General features: G+C 34.3%; 3 protein-coding genes across 6 annotated transcripts; 2 read left to right on the top strand and 1 right to left on the bottom strand.

Annotated features, from left to right (window-relative positions):
- Nucleotides 1-147: 147 nt before the first annotated feature.
- LOC105194472 (cytoplasmic FMR1-interacting protein) lies at nt 148-8,005 on the bottom strand. The gene is made up of 18 exons (XM_011159389.3): nt 6,507-8,005; nt 6,238-6,417; nt 5,809-5,990; nt 5,203-5,727; nt 4,921-5,125; nt 4,602-4,816; nt 4,286-4,416; nt 4,022-4,192; nt 3,860-3,942; nt 3,446-3,514; nt 3,185-3,258; nt 2,646-3,051; nt 2,364-2,563; nt 1,754-2,283; nt 1,552-1,646; nt 1,229-1,467; nt 1,004-1,151; nt 148-925 (listed from the first exon to the last, which is right to left on the bottom strand). Exons 1-18 carry the CDS (start codon nt 6,714-6,716, stop codon nt 713-715), a joined length of 3,876 nt encoding a protein of 1,291 aa, XP_011157691.1. The 5' UTR covers nt 6,717-8,005; the 3' UTR covers nt 148-712.
- On the top strand, nt 8,005-16,805 carry LOC105194471 (cGMP-dependent 3',5'-cyclic phosphodiesterase). The gene is made up of 12 exons (XM_011159388.3): nt 8,005-8,106; nt 10,099-10,209; nt 10,985-11,232; nt 11,327-11,436; nt 11,910-12,049; nt 12,127-12,313; nt 12,421-12,602; nt 12,872-13,056; nt 13,507-13,771; nt 14,302-14,589; nt 14,661-14,806; nt 14,883-16,805. Exons 1-12 carry the CDS (start codon nt 8,005-8,007, stop codon nt 15,109-15,111), a joined length of 2,193 nt encoding a protein of 730 aa, XP_011157690.1. The 3' UTR covers nt 15,112-16,805.
- A 1,485-nt stretch (nt 16,806-18,290) lies between these two features.
- Nucleotides 18,291-20,455, top strand: LOC105194473 (methyl-CpG-binding domain protein 3). Of its 4 annotated transcripts, none has more exons than XM_039457234.1 (5): nt 18,312-18,696; nt 18,801-19,026; nt 19,355-19,408; nt 19,796-20,041; nt 20,229-20,455. In XM_039457234.1, exons 1-5 carry the CDS (start codon nt 18,569-18,571, stop codon nt 20,325-20,327), a joined length of 753 nt encoding a protein of 250 aa, XP_039313168.1. In that variant the 5' UTR covers nt 18,312-18,568; the 3' UTR covers nt 20,328-20,455. The 4 variants fall into 4 exon arrangements, with proteins under 4 accessions (XP_039313169.1, XP_039313168.1, XP_011157696.1 ...); XM_011159393.3 differs by having other exon boundaries at nt 18,360-18,696; nt 18,885-19,026; XM_039457235.1 differs by lacking the exon at nt 19,355-19,408 and having other exon boundaries at nt 18,291-18,696.
- The last annotated feature ends 4,022 nt before the right edge of the window (nt 20,456-24,477 follow it).

Here is a 24,477-nt window from a genome sequence, read left to right as displayed (position 1 = left end):
GTTTAATCGTCGAAACATATATAGATACAAGAATCCTTATTTTTTATTTTTTGAAAAATAATAAAAATAATAACAGCATTTATAGCGTTTAAATTCACATTCGACATCGTTTAGAGTTTAGCATATCGGAATAAATAGATAAACTAGTAGTGTTACCAAATGTGTGCATTTTATACATAATCATCAATACATAAACACTACATAAACTTATACGTGATATAATATTCATATATAATACTTGGTTTTGATTAAACTTTGAATATCGTACAAAATATAAGATCGTACATATTCTACTACATTGGTGGATTACTATAATTATATGTAGGATATTTTCATATGTTCTCTTATAAATTGTTAAAGCAATAGTATTATATAAGTCCATCTAGACATACGCATCACGTATACGTATCATTAAACAGATTAATTAAAATCCTGGCATGCTTTAGAAATAGATGAAATTCTCAAATTTGTCTCTTTTTCGTAATTCCATAAATCGTAGTCATAAAAAACGTATTTTCTAGTAAACATTTATAGCAATTAAGTAGTATAAATGATATTTTGATACGAGTAATATAAAGTATGAAATTTCATATTTTATTTCATTTTAGAAATATTCCTACTACAAGGAATGATTTCATTTTTTTAGTCCCATTCACACTGCATCGTAACGCAATTATGAAGACGCAAAACATAATTGTTTCACAGTTATCGCTTATTGATGATTTATTTGGCGTAAATATTCAGGTGCGTGATAATGCTGTTGCGCGTGCGCCAGCGAAGGATGTATCGGGGGCTGAAAACAGCGCACGTGTTCCACGCTCGCTGCATCGCTGTCGCCGCTTTTTAAAAATTTATTCAGCACAGCAAATATCTGCGAGTTTAATACTTGAAATCGCCTTATCCGATCCACCATCCTCTTCAAATGCTTTAAAAATAAATGATATGTATATTGTTAGCTCAAATGTAAAGAGAAAACTATGTTACATACATATTGTATACTTACTATTCCTTTAACATTCTCGTCTTTGCCATCCACACGTTGCACTCGAAGAATATGATAGCAGAAATCAAGTGCCTCAAACCTACGTTGTTGGCCCAAAAGGACGATCATAGCACATCCAGCCCAATGCAAACCTTCACCAAACAACTCTCTACAAGAGACAACCCCCCCGGAATCATTGTTACAATGTTCAAGTGAAGAGTATATGTTATATTAAATTATACTAACTCCACGGTAAATTCAGTGTCACCAACGGGAATACAGTATACAAATTGAAGCGCGCTCCAAAGTCTATGGAATTCTGTGCATTCATCCACGTTCATTACACCATTTGCCGGTGGTGGCCCGACCCAAATAGGATCGTCCAAGAAGCTCCGTAATCTGCTGAGTACAACTTCGAATATCGATAAACCGCAGCACAGTCGTTCGCGCGTCAACAGATCTCCTTCTCTGGCAATCATTGCTTGCTAAAAAGACAAATTGCGCATAGATTAGATGTTCGATAAAGAAAAATACAACCTATTCTTAGAACAGAGATTGCGTATTTTTACCTTAGCGGTACCTAATTTATCTACGTTTGGAACAATTTGTAAAGCCGCATATTTGGCTTCTAATCGTTTCTGCTTAGTCTCAGGTTTCTCTCCCTCTGAAAAATTAAATATGTCAATAATAAGTATGTAATTTTGCTGTTAATACAGCTGTTCTTTATCTATATTTGAATTAGTTTATATACGTTAAGTTTGCACTCCTCACCTTTGCAATAAGGTCTAGGCAGAATATTCTGAAACGGTGCTGCGTGTAACAAATCACACACTTCTTCTTGCGATAGAGCTTGTTCCATTAAAAGACAAAATAGAATTGTATTGCCGAATTCGCGAAAATTATGAAACAATTCAGTCTTAGCGTCTGGATATTGCACAATATCGTTCAACTGAGCGTGATAATATCCTAAAACTCCGGGGGATCCGTAATCGTATCGTGGAAGCTTACAGACTTTAGGCATGGCCTCCATCAAGGTCTTAGTAAATTGATGCAGGCTTCCTTGAATCAAGGTCTTGACGATCTTCAAAAGTTCCTCCATAACTACAGCTATCCCTTGATATCCGAGAAGCTTACATATCGTACGAAAGTGATGCGGACCAACGAATCCCGTATATTGCCCGTATTGAGTGCTATAAGCCAGATTTAATTGCTTACTACCCCAAAGATAGTGATGCGACATCTGCGGTGGTTTATCTCGATGAACAGGTTGTACAAATTGTAAGCCACGACACTTGACAAATCTGTCAAATAATACACGTTACAATATTAAATCGGTCAAAATTGAACACCAAGCGTATAAATGTAACATCATTGTATATACCTGTTTGTGGCAGCATTGTAACAATAATTTGGCAAAAAGTCGTAATTCAATTCCCAGAATACATGAAGGGTGATTCTTCCGTAAGGGGCTAGAACATTGTGATTCGCTTCTCTGAACATAGCATCGTACTCGTCTAGTGCAAGCCATTTACTTAAAAGCTTATGAGTAAGACGATTGACTTGCAGTAATCCATCTAGCTCCTGCCGAATATCAATTGTGGATTAATTTGAAGAAGGCATTACAGCGCAACAATTACATTACATACACGTGTGCAGGACTTACCACGACTCCAGTTATATCGCCGGATTCGAATTTGCTAATGGCCAAATCCAATGATTTTTGCATGTCTGCATTAATACGTTGCGTTATAAGTTTATTCAAGTCAATACTTCTTCCCAGTAGCTGAACGTGCCTCTGTTTCAATAATGTTTCATATCTATTAGCACGGGGATATGGAAGTAAATATGCTCCGAGAGCCACGCATTCCACTCTGAATCGTTTATCTAGCAAGATGCTGGCTGCTAGCTGCTTATAATGCGCAAAGATTTGTTCACTAAGTTTGTAAACGAATTGATCAAAACATAGATTCACTTCGGCTTCCACTTCATCATACAGAAATTGTTTACGAAATATCGTTAGTGCGTATAAGGCGCTATCGTTATATAAATCCAGAGGATACAAAACGTATCTAAAATTAGTAATAGTAATGATTACTACTGTAAAAGACTATATCATAAACTCGCTCATAAATATGTTTATATGTTTTAGTTTGTAAGAGGCGCTATTGCATCAGTGACTGTTTTACTCATCTAACAACTTACTCCATCATTGATGGTTCCTTGCTTCTCAATATGTGATCAGTCAATATCCATGGCATAGACATTTCAATGGGAAACTGAAACATTTTATCGATTAAACAATTAGATAGAAAAAATAAATCATATTTCCATGTAGTATCTTTCGCAACATGTAAGCGCGATATAATGCCTCAAAAAGTGAGCCTCAAAAAGCTTTAGAGTTTTCGGCACGTTTCGTACGTGATCATCGAGTTATCTATCGTACGCGCAGCAAACGGGAAATACCTGAATGCGTTTCTCCATGGTGATTAGGTCGCTGCATTCTTCGTTATGTTGGTGACGTACTTGGCATTTCTATAGTCATGAAATAAATTATAGAAACTGTTATTTTTATAATAGTAGCTTCGGTATGTAAGCAAAGGAAAAGATGTTAAAACAAGTCGCAAAAATATTCATTAATTCGGTGAATGCTACATACGGTTCATGTTTTTGACAAAGTAAAATAAAATTCGTGATATGGTTAAGAAAAATTTCGAGATCGCGGGATATGAAGTATTACTCACGGACGTTAATATCTATGTTCATATGTTTAAAACTAATTGTAAAGTACATATGGTTTTTAGACATTCAAATCAAATAAGATTGTCCGGAGATTCCAAAATTACGCTGAGAGTATTAAGTTAAAAAAATGTTATTTACCTGTATTTTCCTACCCATTGTCATTTCCAGATAAAATTCTCTGTACCATAGTTGCGACAAGTCGCAACAATTTTGTAAAGATTCTACAAAAGAAACAAAAAGAAAAAAATTATTAAGAGAAAACAAAAAATACTTGCAAATTTGGAAATTAATTTTACTTGCCACTGAAATTCAGAAGATAACTCCAATAAAAACTGGTTTTATGAAACTGATCGATTTGAACGAGATATTGGCCGTCAATGTCTTTCCTCAGAGTGCGTTTCCCACCACTCTTGTCAGCTATTAACGACTCCAACATCGTTCGCACCATATATAATTGCGTGGAAGACGGACCTATTTTGTTTCATTGTAATCAGTTTTCAAAGTCATAAAAGTAAAAAATAAGAAATAAAGATGATATGCAGCATATGTTAATGAAAGACTGACCAACATTTCTTCGCGGGACTTTAATGCCAAACCCATTATCCGGATCTTTTTTGCCTTTTAAAGCGGGATCTCCGAGGGGCTCCACACCGAAATGCCAATCTGCACAAGTTTCTCTAACGGAAACGATTATACTAAAACAAGAAAAAAAATATTATTACTATTATTAGAGGACCATTCTTGTAATTTTTAAGTTATTTTACCAATTGAGCCATTTCTATCAACTTTACTCGCACGTACGATGTATATAATGTATCGTGTATACGAGAAAAATTTGAAATTTACATTATATTTATATAGCTATAGTATGTGCTCTAACCTTCGAATCAAATCTTTTTTATTTTTGATTGCTTTCCTTAAAGGTTCACGCAATGCGAGTTGTACAAAGTCTTGCAACTCGGCATATATATTCCTACGTATTGCATCAATGAAAACAGTCTCTATACGTGCCATCAATACCTGCAATCCCTTGATCATCGCTATAACTTCTATGAGGGCAAACTTTTCTTCGTCAGTATAATTATAACGTGTAGCCTATATAAGAAAAGTAGGACTGATAAAAATAATTATCTTTTTGAATAAACATGATAATGATGTATAATACTATCAGATCCTCTCTAATAGAATAATAATCTTACTCTTTCGTATTCTTCAGCCTCTTGCGGACATTCTTTATTCATGTGATGATCAGTGGGATGCAGTAGTTTCCAACTGTACAGTTCTGTTACAACGCTAGTCCATTGCGAGAGTAACTGTAACCCACGTAACGCAAGTTCTGCGGTGTCCCGATTTTCCGTGTCACTTCGGCATTCTTTGTACGTCGTCATAACTTCGTTACTATATCTATAATGGTCAAATGCATTAAACATGATAATCAGCCACCAAACTAGGATAAAAGAGACTATGAACACAAGATATACCTTGCTAATTCGCTGATATATTTGACGTGATCTTCTCTAATCTGAGGAAGGTGTACCATAAGATCAGCCTGTGGACTTATGCTATTCGAGGATGAAGACAATGGCCATTTTGACGCATCAAAGTGCTTCGAACGTTTGATATAGTTGAACGGTGCAATTTGCATATCTCCGAACAACGGTACCACTTCCAAGTTCTTAAAGATTCTATCAATTCTATCCAGTTTCAATTTTTTCTTTTGATCGAGCTTATTGATATTACATAATTCGCTATCCATCAGGAATAAACCAAAGCCCATCACTTTCACTAGCATGTGCTTCTCGTTAGGCGTAAGGTACATTTTAGTTTCAAACATATGAACACAAATATTAACCACGTCCGCAAGTAATTCTTCATATCCAGCGATCTTTTCAAGATTTTCCTTAACTGTATCACGAATTTTATTTTGTGTTGCCAAAAACATAGACAAATTTTGGGATTCTTGCAGTGTCTGAGAATCTGACATCACCTTGAGGAACTGTGCAGCTCTAAAAAATCAAAAGTAAAATATACTTAAAAATTAAAACAGCTAAAAAGAATTAAATAAAATCTTGCTCTTCACAAATCACCTCCTGTATGTGGAATAGTCATTTTTTACACTAGATTTCATGTTTTTCAATTCGTCCAGTACAGCAAACATATTGATGAATTTTCCTAAGGTCAGCAAGTATGCCTCTGATACAAAATCTTTTCTTTTCTCATGATGACACAGTCGTTTGACTTCTGCTGAAAATCGCTCAATGGCTTTTCTCTGAAATACAAGTACACATAAATATACATGTATGCAACTTGCAGAGAAAACTAAACTCTGATTAATTTAATCTACATTTAATTCAACTAGTGGAAATGCTTAAAGCAATATTTTTTATTTGTATAGTTTCTTTTTCCATATATATTAAAAGACAAAAAATAATACTATCCATGTTTTATCAATTGATTAAGTTAATCAAGTTGATCAAAATTATTACACATAATAATATAAAATAGTTTAAGCTTACTTGAAAATACATAAAATTCAACAATTTGTTCACTTCAGGTGCTAACACCTCTACTGTTTTCTCATAAATTTCCACTCGATTCGGCTGTTCATTAGATTTTGGCTGTGGAATTGCACGTGAGCAACATCTCCAAGTATACAACATGACTGCATGTTCCAGGCCTTCCTCCAACAACTCATTCTAGATTTTGCAAGCAAAAAATTATGTTCTGTATTAATAGTGAATTATACACACTATGGAATTTATAATCAAAGAATAAGTAAGCATACCAGACTTGCATGTACAGTTGCTTCCTCTATATATTTGGCGATACCCGTCACAAAGCCATTTCTATCCTCGAAATTTGTATCGAAATTGGCCTGATATACGACGGAGCATGGCTGGGCCTCTATGCAAGGTTGCTCGTCCGGCAACGTAAACTCTTCCAGCACATCGACGTTGGACAGAGCGTCGCCTAGAGTAACCTTGTCAGTGGTCATCGCGTAACCCTCCAGTGTACTGCGGTTCTTCGAAAAACGTAACGTAAACCCAGGAAGCACCGGGAAGTTAGGTGTGCTCCGTAAACAGTAGGGTGCACCTCTACGCGCACATCATCATGACGTACGATCTTGTAAGATCTCTAGAGTTGGTTGGACCCTATTAGTTATTTGGAATCATGAATTGAATCGTGGACGGAGATACCGAGCTCTAGATCGCCAAGAGGCATGTCTCAAAACATAGATGAGCGTTCTCCGCCAGTTGGCATTACAACTTATTTGTTACGAAGACTCCAACTCGTCAATGCTGCGAACAACTTCCCGTAGTCTTCGTTTCCTGAACGTTTCTTGCTTACTCGCTTCCTATTTATTGGCTCAGTAATTAGTCAGGGCGGGGACGATTCGGCCATATAGCAAAATTGTAATCTAGCTTTCAAAGTTCAGAACGACAATTGCCGTTCCGGCGGCTGATTGCAATCGACAGGCACAAAAATATAACGGAAAGCGTCCGAATAAGTAGGCAGCCCCAAACAGACTCTTTTTCCTGAACGTCAAATATAACACAACTGACAACACAGACGTACGCTTGCGTACAGAGAACAAGATGCCAAATGCCAGACGGCACAGAGCACTACGGAAGATAAGACGAGGGCGGGGAGTGTATACATGTAGTGCCCCTCAAAAGTAGAAATCCCATTAAACACGTAACTGTTTTCATTGATCAGACCGCAAAATGGCGTCACCAATCACATAGCACAGAAATCGCTGACGTGATACCATGTCACCCCCGCGTCGCCCCTCGCCTAACCATTTTTAGTTCCAAAACGCATCAACGCTCGTCTCGTGTCCAAATTCGCGTTCCAAAGAACAGTGAGAAACGGTGATCTACGATCGCAAAAACCATCAACTTACGAACTTACCGGAATTATTTATAACAAAAGATTACGACGCGGTCGCGCGCAATTCCCGCCTGTTAGGGCTGTTAGTGGTGACAGGTGACGCGCGTTGCTCGACGTGCTCCGGTGCTCGTTCTCATTGATCGCGTTTTCCTCGTCGTCGGCCTTCGTCGGCCGCGGTTTAATCGCACGAGACGGAATCTCCGCATTTCAACGAAGCTTGCCCCACGAGCGTCGATTGATGTCAACTCCTGCAGGAGTCCGCGACGGGACGATCAACGTCAATGGATCATTCTGTGACGGCATCTTCGTCGCGCCGTGTTTCACCTTGAAATGATCCGCGGTCAAATCCTGGCGGAGGGTGAAGAAGATCCGATTGGTGATCGGCGTTCGAGATGAGCTCAAATCCGGTCTCCGACCCGGCGCGGATCCTCGCGCTGATCGAGCAGCTGTGCGACCTGCCGTACACGGAGGTGCAAAGGCGGCTAAACAAATACGTGCGTATGAATTCTCCGTTTCCGATTCGCGAGGACGACGCGCTGTGTGCGACCGACGATTCTCTCGAACGATCGGCGCGCCGCGAGTCCTCGCGCCGGTCGACCAACGATGATGTAATGTTATTTGAGGGATCATGGTCGTCTGCTAAAAATCGTCGGGCCCGAAAGACAGAATACCGGCTAACTTGTGTGTCTATAGAAACGTTGTTTCTACCAAAGTAGATTGATTTTAATCTTGATTTAACTCTATCTTTTTCTAATTTTTAAGAATGTATATGTCACATCTCAAAGTGTTAGTAAAAACTTATATACAGGGTGAACAAAATTTAAGAACATTCTATTCATTGTAAGAATAAAAAAAGGTTGATAAACGTGGATCTGGAAGCTTTTCCTTTCCAAGTTATAAATACTTTTTGTTTACAAATTTTTTAAAAATAATAATTATATTGATTGATGAAATGGCAAATGAGAACCAATGTTCTAAATCAAATTTTCAACATTTTTTTAAATAGAAAATATCTTTAAATTGACTTCACAGAATTCTAAATACTTTTAAAGAATTAAAGTATGCAAAAACATAAAAATGGCAAAGGGTGATTTTATGTTAATAATAAAAAATTTTTAATATATTTAAAAAATTTTGTTTGTTATTAATATAAACTGGTTTTTTCTCTTTTCATTTTTGTGCTTTAATTGTGTAAAAGCATTAGAAATTTTATAAAACTAATTCAAATATTTTCTAGTAAAAAAATATTAGTTTTTAAGATCCTCTTAAATCCTATAGATTTTTATTATTAGAATATCTTATGATACTCCTGTTGCTAGTGTAGAAGTACTCTGAAATTGTATCTTTATTTTATGTGATAAAATGTGAAATACTTCAGGAATGCGAGGCATGCATTCTTTTTTTACATTGCAAAAGGAAATTATTTTGTGCAATTTTTTAAATAAAATATTTGCACTAAAGTCTATTGTAAGTAAAAAGTGTTTATAACTTGGAAAAGAAGTATTTACGTGGACTTACATTACACTTTTGTTCATCTTTACAGTAACTAGAATATGTTTTTTTAAAGTTTGTCCACTTATTTCTGAAATCTGTTTATAATCATAATTATATATAATTCTTTTATTGATTTATTTAATTTTTTGTTTGCTCTTAGTTCTTATGTAAAATCACATTTGGTATTTACAAATTTGATAAAGAAGTAGCATTACAAATTAAAGAAATTTTTTACATATACTAAAAAAAAACTAATAAATATTTGTGCAAATTTTATTTGGATCAACTTATTTGTTTAATTTTTTATTGTTTTCTTCTTTGCAGCTGATTCCAAGACCAAAAATTTGGATATTCACAACTTACATTTTTTATACCTAATTTAAAAAAATAATAAATAAACCTAAGAAACAGTTTTTGAATTTTGATAACTTTTAATTAATATTATAAAGCCAATATACGCTGTAAATTAATTTTTATTAATGTAAATTAATTTAATAGTTAATTTGGCTATCTTTTCCAGTGGAAATTTCTATTAGTATAGATTAACTTTAATCTTGATTTAATTTTAATTTTTTTTTTTTTAATTTTTAAGCTAATTTCTACAAATGCAAATTAACTCAATTTAATCTCAATTTAATTTGCCGTTTATCTTTTTCCAATTCTTAAGCTAATTTCTACTAATGTAAGTTAACTTTAACTTCTCATTTTAACTTAATTTTTATCTTCTAATTTAGCGATTTTCCTTTTAGTGGACATTTCTATCAGTATAGATTAACTTTAATTTTGGTTTAAATTAATTTCTATCTTTTTACGTTAGTAGAAATTAGCTTAAGAATAAAAAAAGGGATAGATTAAATTAAATCTTAAGAATAAAGTTAAGCTACATTGACAAAAATAGATATTAGATCTTTTTTTTTCTTACAGTCAAATTTGTGAATGTTGTTTTTTCCAAATTTTCACTGCCTTTCTTTTCAACTTTGTTTATTTTACAGATACAAGATGCAACAAATGCAAGGCTAGTCTTTCTCATATCAGTAGAATCTGAGGAAATGGTTATCCATGTAATAGGTGAAGAAATTTTGGATAGAGAATTGCGATTTCTTGTAAGTACAATGATAAGTGATTTAATATTGGACCTATGTAAATAATACAAGAAATAAGAAATACGATTTTTTCCATCAAAGCAAATCTCTGCAACTGCTTGTGATTGCATTTTAAATAAAAAAATTTTTTCTTATTTCTCGTGCCTTGATTGTAAAGATTTCTTGTAAAATAAAAACAGATAAGAGAAAAAGAAATATTAGCTGGCCTGATAATTGTAATTGAGCAAGCATAGCGCTACCTAGCAATGAACAAGAATCTTTCTCATATCCATTTCTTCCAGTTGATTAATTTTAATCTCAATTTAATTTACTTTTTATTTTTTTCTAGTTCTAAGAAATAGAAAAAAATAAAGAGCAAGTTAAATCGAGATTAAAATTAGTTTTATTAGTAGAAATGGATCTTATAAAATCAATATTTATTTATAGCACTTAGAAATATTTACTTAGATACTTGTTATGTTTCACACTTCATTATTATCAGTGAATACAACTTGTCATTAAACTTATCAAACATTTTAAACTACCTGTTTACAGTTATTTGTGAGATTACAAATTGGATTTTTCCTTGTCTAATAGTGTGTGTACCATTGATCACCTGATAAAAATCCCTTATAAAATACTCATCCTTTTTAATTTATATTTTAGATATTTTTACATATATATTTTCCAATTGATGTCGGCAACTTAATTATATGTAAAAAAAAAGATTTTTGTAGCATGCTTTTGATTGATATATTTTCTGTGAATGTGAATGACAAAAATTTATATTTTGCAGATATCAAACAATGTTTTGTACGAGGCTGTGATAAATAAAACATCATTAGCCCTGAGCGTTGCGAAGCTCGATAATGAGTTATTGAGATACATTAATAGAATAACGAACGCAACGCCGCAATCCCTCTTGACAATCCCGATACAACATCCCTTCAAGCATTACACGGCTTTGCTTGTGTGCCTGATAGATTATGTGGATGAAGATGAAACTAGACATGCTTGTATAGAGGTAGTTCAAGAATGCTTTAGGTATCGTACAATGTATTTACAATGTATTGCACAAACTGTCAATGGAAATATTCTAATTATATGAACATAATGCACATTAAATGAAATACCATAGGTTTTGCCTTGGATACTTGCTCAGTTCGTTACGTTGCTACGAGGAAAGTCGTATAAAGCAACAATGTCAAAATTTATTAGCCGTTTCTAGGAAACTCTTCACATATTTGGGTATTCGATAATTATAAATTATAAATAGGGATGTGCGAATTTATTCGAATATGAATTGAAATGAATCTTGATAAAATTTGATTCGATTCGGAGTTGAATGTCTATGATTCGAATTCGAACTATTTGAAAATTTCAAATTCAAGAGATTCGAATATGCGTCACATATTGTTGACAATTTTATAAAATCAAATTTAAAAAATAACTATATTTTATACAATCGATATTATTTTTCTTACAAAAAATTTTTTTACTATCTATGTATTAAAATTTAGTCCAACAATAGTTATACTGTTAAATAAAAGTTACGTTTTAACCAATCGATTTAATTCGACTTGATTAGATTTGGGTAAATTTTTCTGAATTTGGTTTGATTTGGATTTGAACATAGAAATAAAATTCAGTTTGCACATCTGTAACTCTAAATATAACATTAAATCTATTTGTCTTTTATTCATCTTTCAATCCAAATCTAGGAGACTTTTCCGATCTCTTGCGTGAGATTATGGCTGAGGTCAGGAAACTAACAAACGCAGAGAGATGTTCTTTATTTCTTTTGGATCCTGATCAACAAGATTTGGTCGCTAAAGTATTCGATGGCATTTCCACGGGAGAAGTGAGTAACTTGCACTGAGCGTACAAACACATCAATACTTTATAAATAACTTTTACATCCTTTTTAAACGTTCGTAGACTATGAGCGAGATGAGAATACCTATTGGACAAGGTATAGCCGGTCATGTTGCGACTACTGGTAAATTACTTAACATTCGAGACGCTTATAATCATCCCCTGTTTTATCGTGGGATAGACGAGGCGACAGGGTTTAAGACTAGAAATATTTTGTGCTTTCCGATACGGGATGAGAAAGGCATTGTTGGTAAATTACGTTAAACATGCACTATAAGAATATTATATTTAAAATATAATGATCTGTTCTGATCGGAGAGCGTTACAGAGCACTATAATTATGCTCGCTAATTTTAGGAGTGGCTCAATTGTGCAATAAAATAAACAGTTTATATTTTGATGCTTTTGATGAACAAATCGCGACAGCGTTTAGTATCTATTGCGGCATATCAATAATGCATAGTATTGTTTATAAAAAGATGCAGGATGCTCAAGCACGAAATAAGCTCAGTAATGAGATAATGATGTATCACTTGAAGGTAAGTATCTATTAGAGAAACACATTATATAGTCTTTGCCAAAAATATTAAACATTAATATCTTTTTCATTTATTTGAAATTTTTTTATCTGCATTTTTCTATTAATTATACATAAGTTTAAAGGAAACAAAAGATAATTCAGATATTATTGTTTGTCAAATTTTCTTCAATTAAAAATATTTAGGAAAAATTAAGTGCCTAATACTTTTGGCCAAGGCTCTTTAAATCGATTAATAGATTATGAGTTTATTAGACAATATATTTATAGGTGGAAGAATCTGCTGTGCAAGCACTGTTAAATTGCAGAGACGATCACAATATTAAAGATTTCAACAAGTTCCATTTTAGTCCAAGAAATGTACCTTACAAACATATACCTTGCTATACTATTAAAATGTTTACAGATTTAAATTTTTTGAATCATTGGAGAATCAAAATGTCAACGCTTGCAAGGTACCAATATAAGAAAATCAGGGTTGATTAATATCTAGTTAAAAAGTTAAATAATTAAAACGTTAAAAACATTAATTTAATATTGTAACTTAATTTAATAATAAAATGTTAAATTTATTTGATGATTCAAATTATAATTGTTTTGTTATTTAAAGTAATGTTAAATAATTACGACGATACTTCCTGGTCATGATAGCTTATTGTTTTAAAATTAATTTTCAATTTTACTTAATTTAATCTTAACGCAACTTTTAACTTAGTAGTTTTTATTTTAGAGTTAGTTTAAAGTAATTTTTGTTTATTCAACTTTTAATGTAACTAAATTTAAAGTCATTAACTTTAACGTAATTTAGTTTGAAAAAATATTAATTTAACTCTAAAGAAAATATGAAATTAACATTCACAAATTTTTTGTAATATTATGTTTTGTGATATAATAATGTTCTTCAGATTTATACTGTATGTCAAAAAAGGCTATAGAGATGCACCTTATCACAATTGGACACATGCATTTTCCGTGGCACACTTTGCATATCTGCTGATAAAAAATATGCAGCTCATTGAGGAAAATTACATGACACCCTTACAGGCTCTGGTGTTTCTTGTATCGTGTTTATGTCATGATATAGACCACAGAGGAACTAATAATTCATTTCAAACTCAGTGCGGCACCATACTAGCGAGTCTTTACAGTTCGGAAGGATCCGTTATGGAGGTAAAACAAAATGGCATTTAAAGAGTTATTTTTGAAAAATAACAGTAATGAAGCCCCACGAATAAATAGAATAAATTGCCTGTAGGAACCGCGGTTGTTGAAACGTAAAAATATAACATTTAACAAAATAGAATATGCATAAAAAAGCGTTTTAACTCGGATTTAGATTTTTTCCAAGGTGTTAAAATTAATTCCAGAAATCAAATATCAAATGATCTGAATTCTTTTCCATTCGAGTTAAATGTAAAAAAAAAAAGAATTAAAAAAAAGCCAAAGTTATTTTATATTTGATTTCTATAATAGTACTATTCATAAGTATTATTAATTTATTTTGTAATAGTAATTATTAATTTATTAGAATCAGGATTGAAATGTTTTTATTAATGAATATTCTATTTTCTTTAATGTAATAATTTTACGCACCAACAACAGTGCCAGCTCTCACAAACAAGTTATAATTATATATATATATAAATTAAAGTTAATATTTTGTTCAGTTGAATAGATCTATTTTTCTTTGTTTAACACAGAGACATCATCTTGCACAAACAATGTGCATTTTAAACACCGACGGCTGCAATATATTTGAAAGTTTGGATAGCAATGAGTATAGCGAAGCTCTAGACTTGTTGAGGACCAATATACTTGCGACTGACCTAGCCACCCACTTTCGTAGCATAAAGAGCCAGGAAGAAATGATTCGTAGTAATTATAACAAAGATGATTTGAAACAACGGAAGATGTTATTCGAAATGCTTATGACTTGTTGCGATCTTAGTGATCAAACCAAAGATTGGAAACTTTCAAGGAAAACAGCGGTAAATTTCGTTAAGCTTTAATTTTTAAGTCCACAATAGTCATAAATAAATTTTAAAATTTTCTCTATCAGGAACAAATATTCGATGAATTCTTTTCGCAAGGAGATCTAGAGAAAAGCATGGGCAATGCACCAGCCGAAATGATGGATAGAGAACGTGCGTCGATTCCCGATCTCCAAATACAATTCATTACTAATTTGGTTATTCCCGTCTTTACGTGAGTATATTCAATAACTAGATTATTTAAATGTTATCTTGTTTTTATTTTCTATATTATATATATATTGTTTTAGTAATCTGTCGTTATTGTTCCCATCGGCGCTACCATTGGTCCACGTACTACAAAATAATTGTTCACTATGGGAAGTGGCTAAGACCGTATTTCAAAAGTATTCGACGAATGGAACGAAAGGAATAGACGTTTTGCTTGATCCCAACTTTGAAGACGAAGTGCTTAAGATGTTTGCTCAAAGAGAATGTTCTGTGGAAAATCCCAATCAATGCACAAAAAGCGGAGAATAATTCATAAAATTTAAATAAGGTTTAATAACATTCAATTTGAAATTTACATGTAAGGTATCTGATGATCAAAATGATAACAAGAATGATTCCATTCGTAATAATGTGATAAATCTTTTGCAACTTTATTGTAAAAAAATCGATTTCACAGATTAATCTACTTTTCTGAGGATATATTTAAACTTAAGCAATTGAAAAAAAAAAATCAAAATGTGATTGTAAAAGCAATGAGCTTGTTATATTTAACGAGAGAATAGATGTAGATAATATGTATTTAAATAATTCAAAAAAAGATCAAATGATTATTAGATGTATATTGTGCACTGCCAATTTAAATAATTTATACTGCACATTACATAACATTGATAATTGTATGCTGAATTTAAAAAGTTTAATCCATAGTTTGCAGTTTATTGATGTATGGATGTGCAAAAAAATTTATTCATATCAGTGCATATACATGTGATTGTAAATTGTAAATTGTAAACAATATTAGAAACACGATCTATATAATTTATAGTATACAATGTGCCTAGTTTACTGTATAATCAGTTATTTTTTTAAATAATAGAGTTATTAAGAAAGTTGTCGAAAGTTATTTTGTTTAAAAAAATATGTAACAAACAAAATGTTTTAAATTATTTTTTTTTATTTTTAATAAATTTTATTTTCAAATTTTATAAGAAAATAGATCTATTTTATTATAATTTTTTTATGGTATTTTATGAAATTTTATAATAAAATGATTTTTCAGTAGTTGCTTACGGGGGTATTATCACTTGTGTTGCTCTTAATTGGGAAGTCAAATATTTTAATAAAAAAATTATTTAAAAAGTAATTTAAAACTTTTGTTTATCATTTGTATAAATCTTGCTAAACAAAATTTTATTCGAAAACATTTTTTTATATAAACTATTATTTAACAAATACTGAATACATTTAAACCAGACACATTGTATTATATATACAGGGTATCCTATTTCAATGGAAACAGTGAAATATCTTGCAAACAAAGTAATTGACAAGAAAATGTTTCAGACAAAAATATATTATACGGTCTAAATAATAGAAAAATCAATGTTAAAAAAATTGATTTTTCAAGACTACATGAAGGACACTATTTTCTAAAATGGAATTAGGCAATTTGTTCACATCAAATAATTCGCCCTGTTATTCTATATACAAAAGTAACTAAATTAAAGTTTATATATAAAATATCTCATAAATTATTGATTTTTTGATAATACTATTTTAGTATTTTTATACACAGAATAATTATCATGGAAAAATCATATAGTTTATAATTATATAAAAAATCAGTTTTATTTAAAGAAAAAAATAATAAACATTATGTAGTCTTGAAATATATATCTATTTTAAATTGACTTTATCATTATTTGTCCTCCCTTCAGACCACATAATTTTTATCTAAAACATTTCCCAAGATAATGCATTATTTATAAGATAATGGCAGTTAAAATGATACCATGATGTATAAAATTAATTCAAAGTTTTATGTGGTACATATTAAATCTACTATTTTTATGTATTTCTCGATTGAATGTATTATTGACAAGAATCTGAATGTGATATAAATTAAATTGAGAGGTGCTGTTTATACGCACTAGACATGTAAATAAGAGCGAGTAACATTTTTAATGGAACGTAACAAAATAAAAAATGCACACCATTCAATATTTCTTTGTCCTTTCTTCGTTCCTATTTTAATTCACACCGGGATGGCCACTCAGTCTTCTCTCTGCTTGTAAGCATCTTTTAGCCTTGTTTAATATTTGTAAACAAGAAAGATGAAATGATGCTTACAGCACTGTGAGCGCCAAAGCAATCGCAGCCTTTTGAAGTACATACATACATACGTGTATGTATGTACGCGCGCTCTAAGAGAGGACTATCAACACATCGGTTTGATTCGGAATCATTTGGCTCTTAGCCTGTCACTTCAAACTGCGTACAGCTTTATTGCATTTTGTGATTGTTCAATTATACACTTTCGTGCTTTTTTGAATATTTTACAATGAGTTATTGCATTGTATCTGGATGCAGTAATCGAAATAATTGCAAAAGAAAAAATTGGGAGCAACAAGAAAGAGAAAAAAAAACAGGAAACTTTATTTCATTTGTTAGTAGAATGTTATCTATTGGTTAATTTTTTATGTTTGCAAGAGATTTATTATTTGATAAAAAATTATGTTTATACGTATTTAAATAATAATAATAATAATAAGGTATTTAAATAATTCGTATTTAAAATTCGAGAAACGAGGCCGCGAAGAAAATGCGAAACACGATTGAACGCGACACGACTTCGCATCATTCATCGTATCCGACTGACGACGGACGTTGGCACGAACGCCCGACATTTCACTTTACTTTTGACACTCCACGGCATTCTCGAAACACTCACTCGCATCAAAAACTCGTACGGAACGACGAGGATGCGAGTTGAAATGCGCCACGACACGTCGTCGTCCCGCTGCGTCCCGCCTGACCTTGCGACTGTTGCGCCGTTGCGGAGTACTGCGTACTAACGTTGTAGGCGGCGCAGGCGCGGCCCACACCGCTACGCTACGCAGTACGGAGACGGTAGTCGATCTCAGTTGATCCAGTTGATCTCATGATCTCAATCGGTCAGTCAGGACGGCGCGATCTCTCTACGCATTCAACTCGCATCCTCGTCGTCCTGTACCAGTTTTTGATGCAAGATTTCGAGAGTGCCGTGGAGTATCGAAAGTGAAGTGGAATATCGGACGTTCGTGTCAACGTCCGTCGTCAGTCGCGGATACGATGCATGATGCGAAGTCGTGTTGCGTTTAATCGTGTTTTGTATCTTTTCCGTTGCCTCGTATCCCGAGTTCCACACGCGTGTGAATATTAGAAGTGCTTCGAGAGTGCCAAAAACAAAGAGCCAAGTGCGAATCACGATGAATCGTTGTGAAGAGGGTCTTGGATCTCGAATGTTCGACAGCTGTGGCCGAGACTGAGCTGGACGGTGCGACCAGCGGCGATCGGTGAGTTAATTTGTACTTGTATTCGGTATTCGCACCTCGTCCCCATTGCGTTACACGTAAATGATCGAACGAATCGGTCGCATGAAAACGATTAAGAACGATTTGAAGTTGACATCCGTGATACGCGCGCTCTTTACTTTGGCATCGTAGTATATATCGATGTTGTAGAGATGGCGTCTCGAAAAATCGTCGGCATGGCCACTTTCTGCCGGATAATCGCGATGTGCTGCACTCTACGGGCCATTACGTTGAATTGTTTACCGTCGACGCGCGCTACGACCGCGACGATGCTTCAAGCTTCAATATGGCCGATAGTGAAGCTACAGGACTGTACAGGACCATACAGGACGAAGACGATTACAGTGTGTGTACTCGCGGTTGTGATATTTTCGGAAGGTATTCGCGCATTGTAAAGACAAAAATAGACAACAATGAACATGTCCGTGGAGAAGAAGAAGTACCCGTCGGCGTTACCAATCAACTGGCCCGCGAGGGAGGAACCGTCGAGAAAGAGCCAGAATCAGTTGGCATCCACGGGGAAGGTTGATTATTATTACAAGTAGGTTGAATAAATTCTCGTGAGAAAAACTTGTCTGATTTTACGCGGGAATGTGACGCGTGGATCGTTGGAGAGGTCTTTGAGATTGAGAGTAATTTTCACAGACAAACATACGGTTTCTCAAACACCGAGGACTCGGTAACCTTGGTGACAGCTAACCTCTCACTAACGATGCGGCTTCTTTTTAGCCGCAGTGTCAGGAACGACGCGTCGTTAGTGCCACCGATCAGGCAGACGGCATCGATTTTTAAGCAACCGGTAACAATCTACAAAACGCAGGAGGGGAAAGTGAAGGATATCAAACACGGCACACAAGAGAAGCCAAAGCAGGTTAGTTTACGCTGGCTGTCGATCGCGGTCGACTGTATGTACGCTAATTGGCCTGTCCAAGAGTTTGATGTGTCAATAATTCGAATTCTCTTACTACACCGTATCCCGTCTAGTCACATATACGATATCTAGTAGTTGCACACTTATAATCTATAAATATATTGATGGATTATTGTCTTATATATTGTCTTGTATATATGGAGATCTTTCTAATCCCTGTATCGGGCCTGCGAGATTGAATTTGCCTTTGTCTGCTTACACCCATTCACTTGTACTGCTCTTTGTTAGCTATCCTTGTAAATTCACAACTGTCAAATCGTTGCTTTAGGAAGGAGCCGATAAAACTGATGGCAAGTATGGCTCCCAAGATAAGCCTAAGCAGGTAACTCTGAACACATGCAATCATGAAATCATCAGTAATTTTGTTTTTTCTGTTACATTTTTAATGGCGAATGTTATTAATTATTAAATTTTAATAATAACATTGAAAGCCAATTTTTTTTAATGTTAAAGATGATTGAAGAAAAATGTCTTATAGTTTTGCCATCCCAATTTTGGTTTGAATAGGATTTATAAGTTAATTGGTGGTGGTTGGTGGTGGTACTCAATAAAAACGTTTGTATACCTGTATATTAAAAGCAATTGTTCAATTTAATACAATTTTCATGTAACGATACATTTCTTTGTAGCTGATATTATTTTCTCAGTAGAGTAGTGTATGTTTGAATAAGGCGATTAATGAATAATAATCAAAATATCAATCTTCCAGCTTTTCTGGGAAAAACGTTTGGAAGGTCTACGAGCATGTGATTCCGACGGCTATGAATTTGATGCGATGGATCTGCCAAAGAATTTGAAACCAGTGGGACCATATATCACGGAAGAGACATTGCTCCAAAGTGTGGCCACTGCATTGCATGTATCTACTCAACCAGTTACAGGACAAACAGGATCAAAAACAGCTTTAGAGAAGAATCCCGGCGTGTTTCTCAATCCTGATCAACCACTTGTACAGGTAGAATATTGATAACATTAATTACAATATCAAGAATGTATTATAAAATAGTGTTGTTAGAACAATTTACATTATGTGACGGTGACAATTGTTTTAACAATATTATTTTATGATGCATGGGTTTTCTAAATATTTAGTTAATATTATTAATTATTAGTAATATTAATAAATTGTTATTTTGTTTAAGGCGGTTTCGATAGCAGATGAGGATATAAGGAGGCAAGAAGATCGAGTGGCTGTCGCGAGAAAAAAATTACAGGATGCTCTACGCGCTCTTCAAACCTAAGTTATAGAGATTTTATGCATATTATCACTTGCTCATTTTTTAGTTTTAAGTTCGTTATAAATTATATATCATACCACTTTTGTAATAAATGTTTTTATAAAAAAGGTAAGTGAAAAATGGAAATCTAATTGAATATTTAAAAAATAATCATTTTCTGATATGTATTTTAACAAGATCTCTTGCAACTGTATAAAATTGACAACACAAGAAATTTGATATAACTAAATGCTCTTTTAGAACTTCGATAAGTTTCTATTATAATTTGAAAATGACTTGGTTTGTAGTACTAAAAAGAAGTGACTTGGTTTGTCATCTGTCTAATATTTCTTGTGATGTGCAAGAAATTGATCAATAATGTGCTCACGAAAATAACAAATTTTTCTAATTTCATTTCAGCGGAAATGCTGCATTTAGTTCTGAAATCAATGAGATTATCACAGATTATTGGAAATTAATACTTAAAAAAAAAAATTATTGATCGCTATCTTTCAATGACTTAATATCTTTTTAGATAACGCAGCGTGTTTAATTTAGAAGTACTATTCATCCAATGAATCGAGAATCAGGTTAGTAAAACGTCTATATTAATTATACAAATTGCCACGATTAGTTCGGTCTGAAAAAGGCCGCGCAAAATTGACTGGTCTTGAAATATCGTCTCAAATTCGAGCAGTGCACGTCGTTATTGTACAAAATAGCTTGCACAGTTCAATAAAATCTTTACCAAGCACAAGATAAAAAAACAACGGAAGATTAAAAAAAGAACTTGAAAAATAATTTTAAAAATTATCCTACAAGATCTACTAGAAGTAAATTATTAAATTTGATTATTAACTTTGACTACTTATTAAGATTTTTATAAAGTTTTTTATTTAAAAAAATATTTTATCTTAAAATATTTTTGAATTTTTATATTACAAAAGTTTTCAAAATAGCAATGTCACAGCAGTTCATATATTGAGTTTAAAAACCGTGCTAAGTAAAATAATCACAATATGCATCTAAGATATTAAAAAATCAAACTTTCTTTTACAGTATATTTACGTATTTTCTTAACGTCGCAGCGGTTTTAAAAAATTTAGTGAAGTGTGATTTACCACCGCCATTATGAAGACTTGCAACATAAAAATTCAAAAATATGTTTGGGATATCTATAATACAGTCAGTAACTGTAAAAGTTATATAATTTACGAGTGAAATCTTTATTATTTTGTAGTTTAATTAAGTTGTATCTTTCCTATTCCAAGAAAAATATCCAAGAAAATAATCATTATTCTATCAAAAAGTAACAAACGATTATTTACAATTATTAATATTGGACAAAAATTCAATGACGATTCACTAAGAATAAAGCATTCACTAAGAATAAAGCTGGAATGTCCGGATACGAACGGAAAGAAATATTGGTCCATTTTGGATAATCCAGATATTCCGTAAAAATTATTTTTTTTAATTCGCTCTGATCTTTTAGTATATTTATACCTCGTCTATTTATTGAGAAAAGGTAAAAATCTACTTTTCTAATTGTCAAAATGTCTTAGCTGGTTTTGTTAATTGACGATGCCACTTTTACGATTGTTTACTAACTGTACCATGTATACATATATATTTTTAATAGAAAAAAATATGTATACATTTTAAAAGATCTTTTGAAATTTTCTACAATGTTCTCGTTACAATGGAACCTTTGAAATTTGAAATTGAAATTTTCTTAGAATTCTATTATTCTAGTGACATATGAGGCAGGAAAATATTGTTTCATTTTAGCTTCACTTGTTTTGTTATTTTAGATAAATTTATAGTAGAAGAGCAAAAAAGAAAAGAATTAGCTGTTTTTGGAAAGATATTCTATTATAGTATAATAATCTTGACACATATATGTACATATTGTGTGTGCAGCGGTCAGGCAAAGACCCTACGACATCCTATGGTGCAAAAACAAGATCCTTTTAAAATTTTAGATGAAGATAAACAGTTGAGCCGGGATTAACATCAATAGTTAAATCGGGAACCATTTTTTTTTCTTGGAAGGCATTGTTATTTAGCATAATTCTGAAGACTTTTCCTAAGATTTTATCCCACGTGAAACTGTTTTCTAATCGTGTCGCGTTAAGTACCGTGCACTCTGTATTACTAGTGTTCGAGGCGTGCATTGTGCCGAGTGCAGTTGTGTATCGAATGCTGTCCAAGGCCCTCTGGGAATCGTACGTGCCCAGGGCTTCGCACAAAAGAATGCTCAGGTAGATATACAGGCAGGCGTCGGTTTTCAGGTAAGCATAAGAGGGGAGGGGGGGGGTACCAGGTGGTAACCTCTTTTTTTCTTCCTCCCTGCTTGCCCCATTCCTCCCTCCGCCTGCCCGCTCGCCCGGCACCTCTCCACCTTCGACCAACAGCTGTTTCCCTCCGCGGAAAGGGTCGCTCTCCCTTATTGTCAACCAGACGAACAGCCGTTCTCGCCCCACCGTCATGCACACCGGCACATGTCCTAGTTTAAATCGTTATAACTCGTCGAACACATGACTCGTCGACCGACGATCCATCCGGTCTAATCGGCACGGCGATATCGTGAGTACGCGTGCACGTCGTCGACAACGGGAACTCAACGTCGAGCCGAATGCCGCTTGCCGCTTACCGCTTGCATCCCGAACTTGCATCCCGAACGATCAATAGCGCTATCGCGTGTTCTTTGCAATAATTTATGCGCACGGAGGCGACATCCGGCCCGCGAAAGGAGATGACAATGAGAGCGACGTAGCCTCCGAGGATGCTTAAAAGTCATAATTCTTCAGTAATCGCTACTCAAGTACCCTGACGATTCGGTATAATTATAGCCAAATCGACATGCCGTTTGTATTCACTACCGCGACCCACGTGATTTTAAATACACTATGGATTTCTCTATAACGTCGCTTGGGATCCTATATGTATATATAATAATAATAATAATAATAATAATAATGAACGTCGCGCGTGTGAATATGAACGCGAATATCATGCGAGACGAATGAGGAATTGAAATCGCCGCGGGACCCGCGTATCCCGAAATAATCTCATCTCCCGCATACGTGCATAATTGACGTAAATTTTTGCATCGCGCTTGACCGTGCTTTAACGTCAAACATGGTGTCAGGATCGACGTTGCTGATATCGCGCTCAGTTATGCGGTATTTAGTTTTTCGTTTCGCGCGCGCGCGCGCCGCGATTATCTCTCTCGGAGCACTCGATAGATTTTTTAACGCGCGCTTTAATGCAACGTCGATCTATGCGGCAGTGGCAGCGGCGGCCGGCGGCGTCGCATCGCGTGTAAAGACCTTATCTGGAGCAGCATCGAAGATTACATCCTCCGCTGTCTTGGACGTAATATAGCTGACGTATAAATAGACGCTCCTCTACGGCGCGTTATCGATCTTTCGCGCAGGCAGTATATTCGACCATCGGAAGTTGACCGACTTGACTATACTATTTGTATCGGGGTTACTGGCCGCAAAGTATTTCGGATTTATCTCCACGGGGGGGAGGTGGGGGGACGACGGGGAGAGAGTAAACGACGCGACGCGAGATTTTAAAATCTCGATTGACAATCGCACGCGCGGCGAGCGGCGAAAGTCTGCGCGGTGCGAGTAGGAAAACGATGACGAATGATCGGCGGTTCGGGCATCGCAGAGGAGGAGGCGTTGGTCCATCCAGCGTTTCGCACGGAAGAACAGCTGGGAGGACCTTCGACTCTCGACAACAACAACGACGACGACGACGATGACGACGAGTATACGTAATCGACGTCGACAGACTTTCTCTCTCGCGAGCCCGCGAGAGGAGAGGAGAGGAGAGCGCGGGCGTACCTATAACCGATCTTGCTCTTTCCATTTTCACCGGGTCCCCATATCGGAGACAGAACACACCTCTATCTCGCGTTTCCGTTTTCAACATGTCCACCGTTCCGACACAAAGAGTACAATAATTGCGTTAAAAAAAAAAAAAAAAAAATATATATATATATATATATATATATATATATATATATAAAGAAAGCCATTGTAGGAAGGAGAAAGAAAATGTATTTTTAACTCGTCTGCGACCTAAACTTTCGTCCATCATCTGAGCGTGTGATCGAGTCTCTCTCTTATCATGACGCACGATACAACGATGCAAA

This window comes from Solenopsis invicta, chromosome 14 (genome assembly GCF_016802725.1).
Source record: "Solenopsis invicta isolate M01_SB chromosome 14, UNIL_Sinv_3.0, whole genome shotgun sequence".
NCBI lineage: Eukaryota > Metazoa > Arthropoda > Insecta > Hymenoptera > Formicidae > Solenopsis > Solenopsis invicta.
The sequence above is the reverse complement of the archived record's forward strand: the minus strand, read 5'-3'. Positions and strand labels throughout refer to the sequence as shown.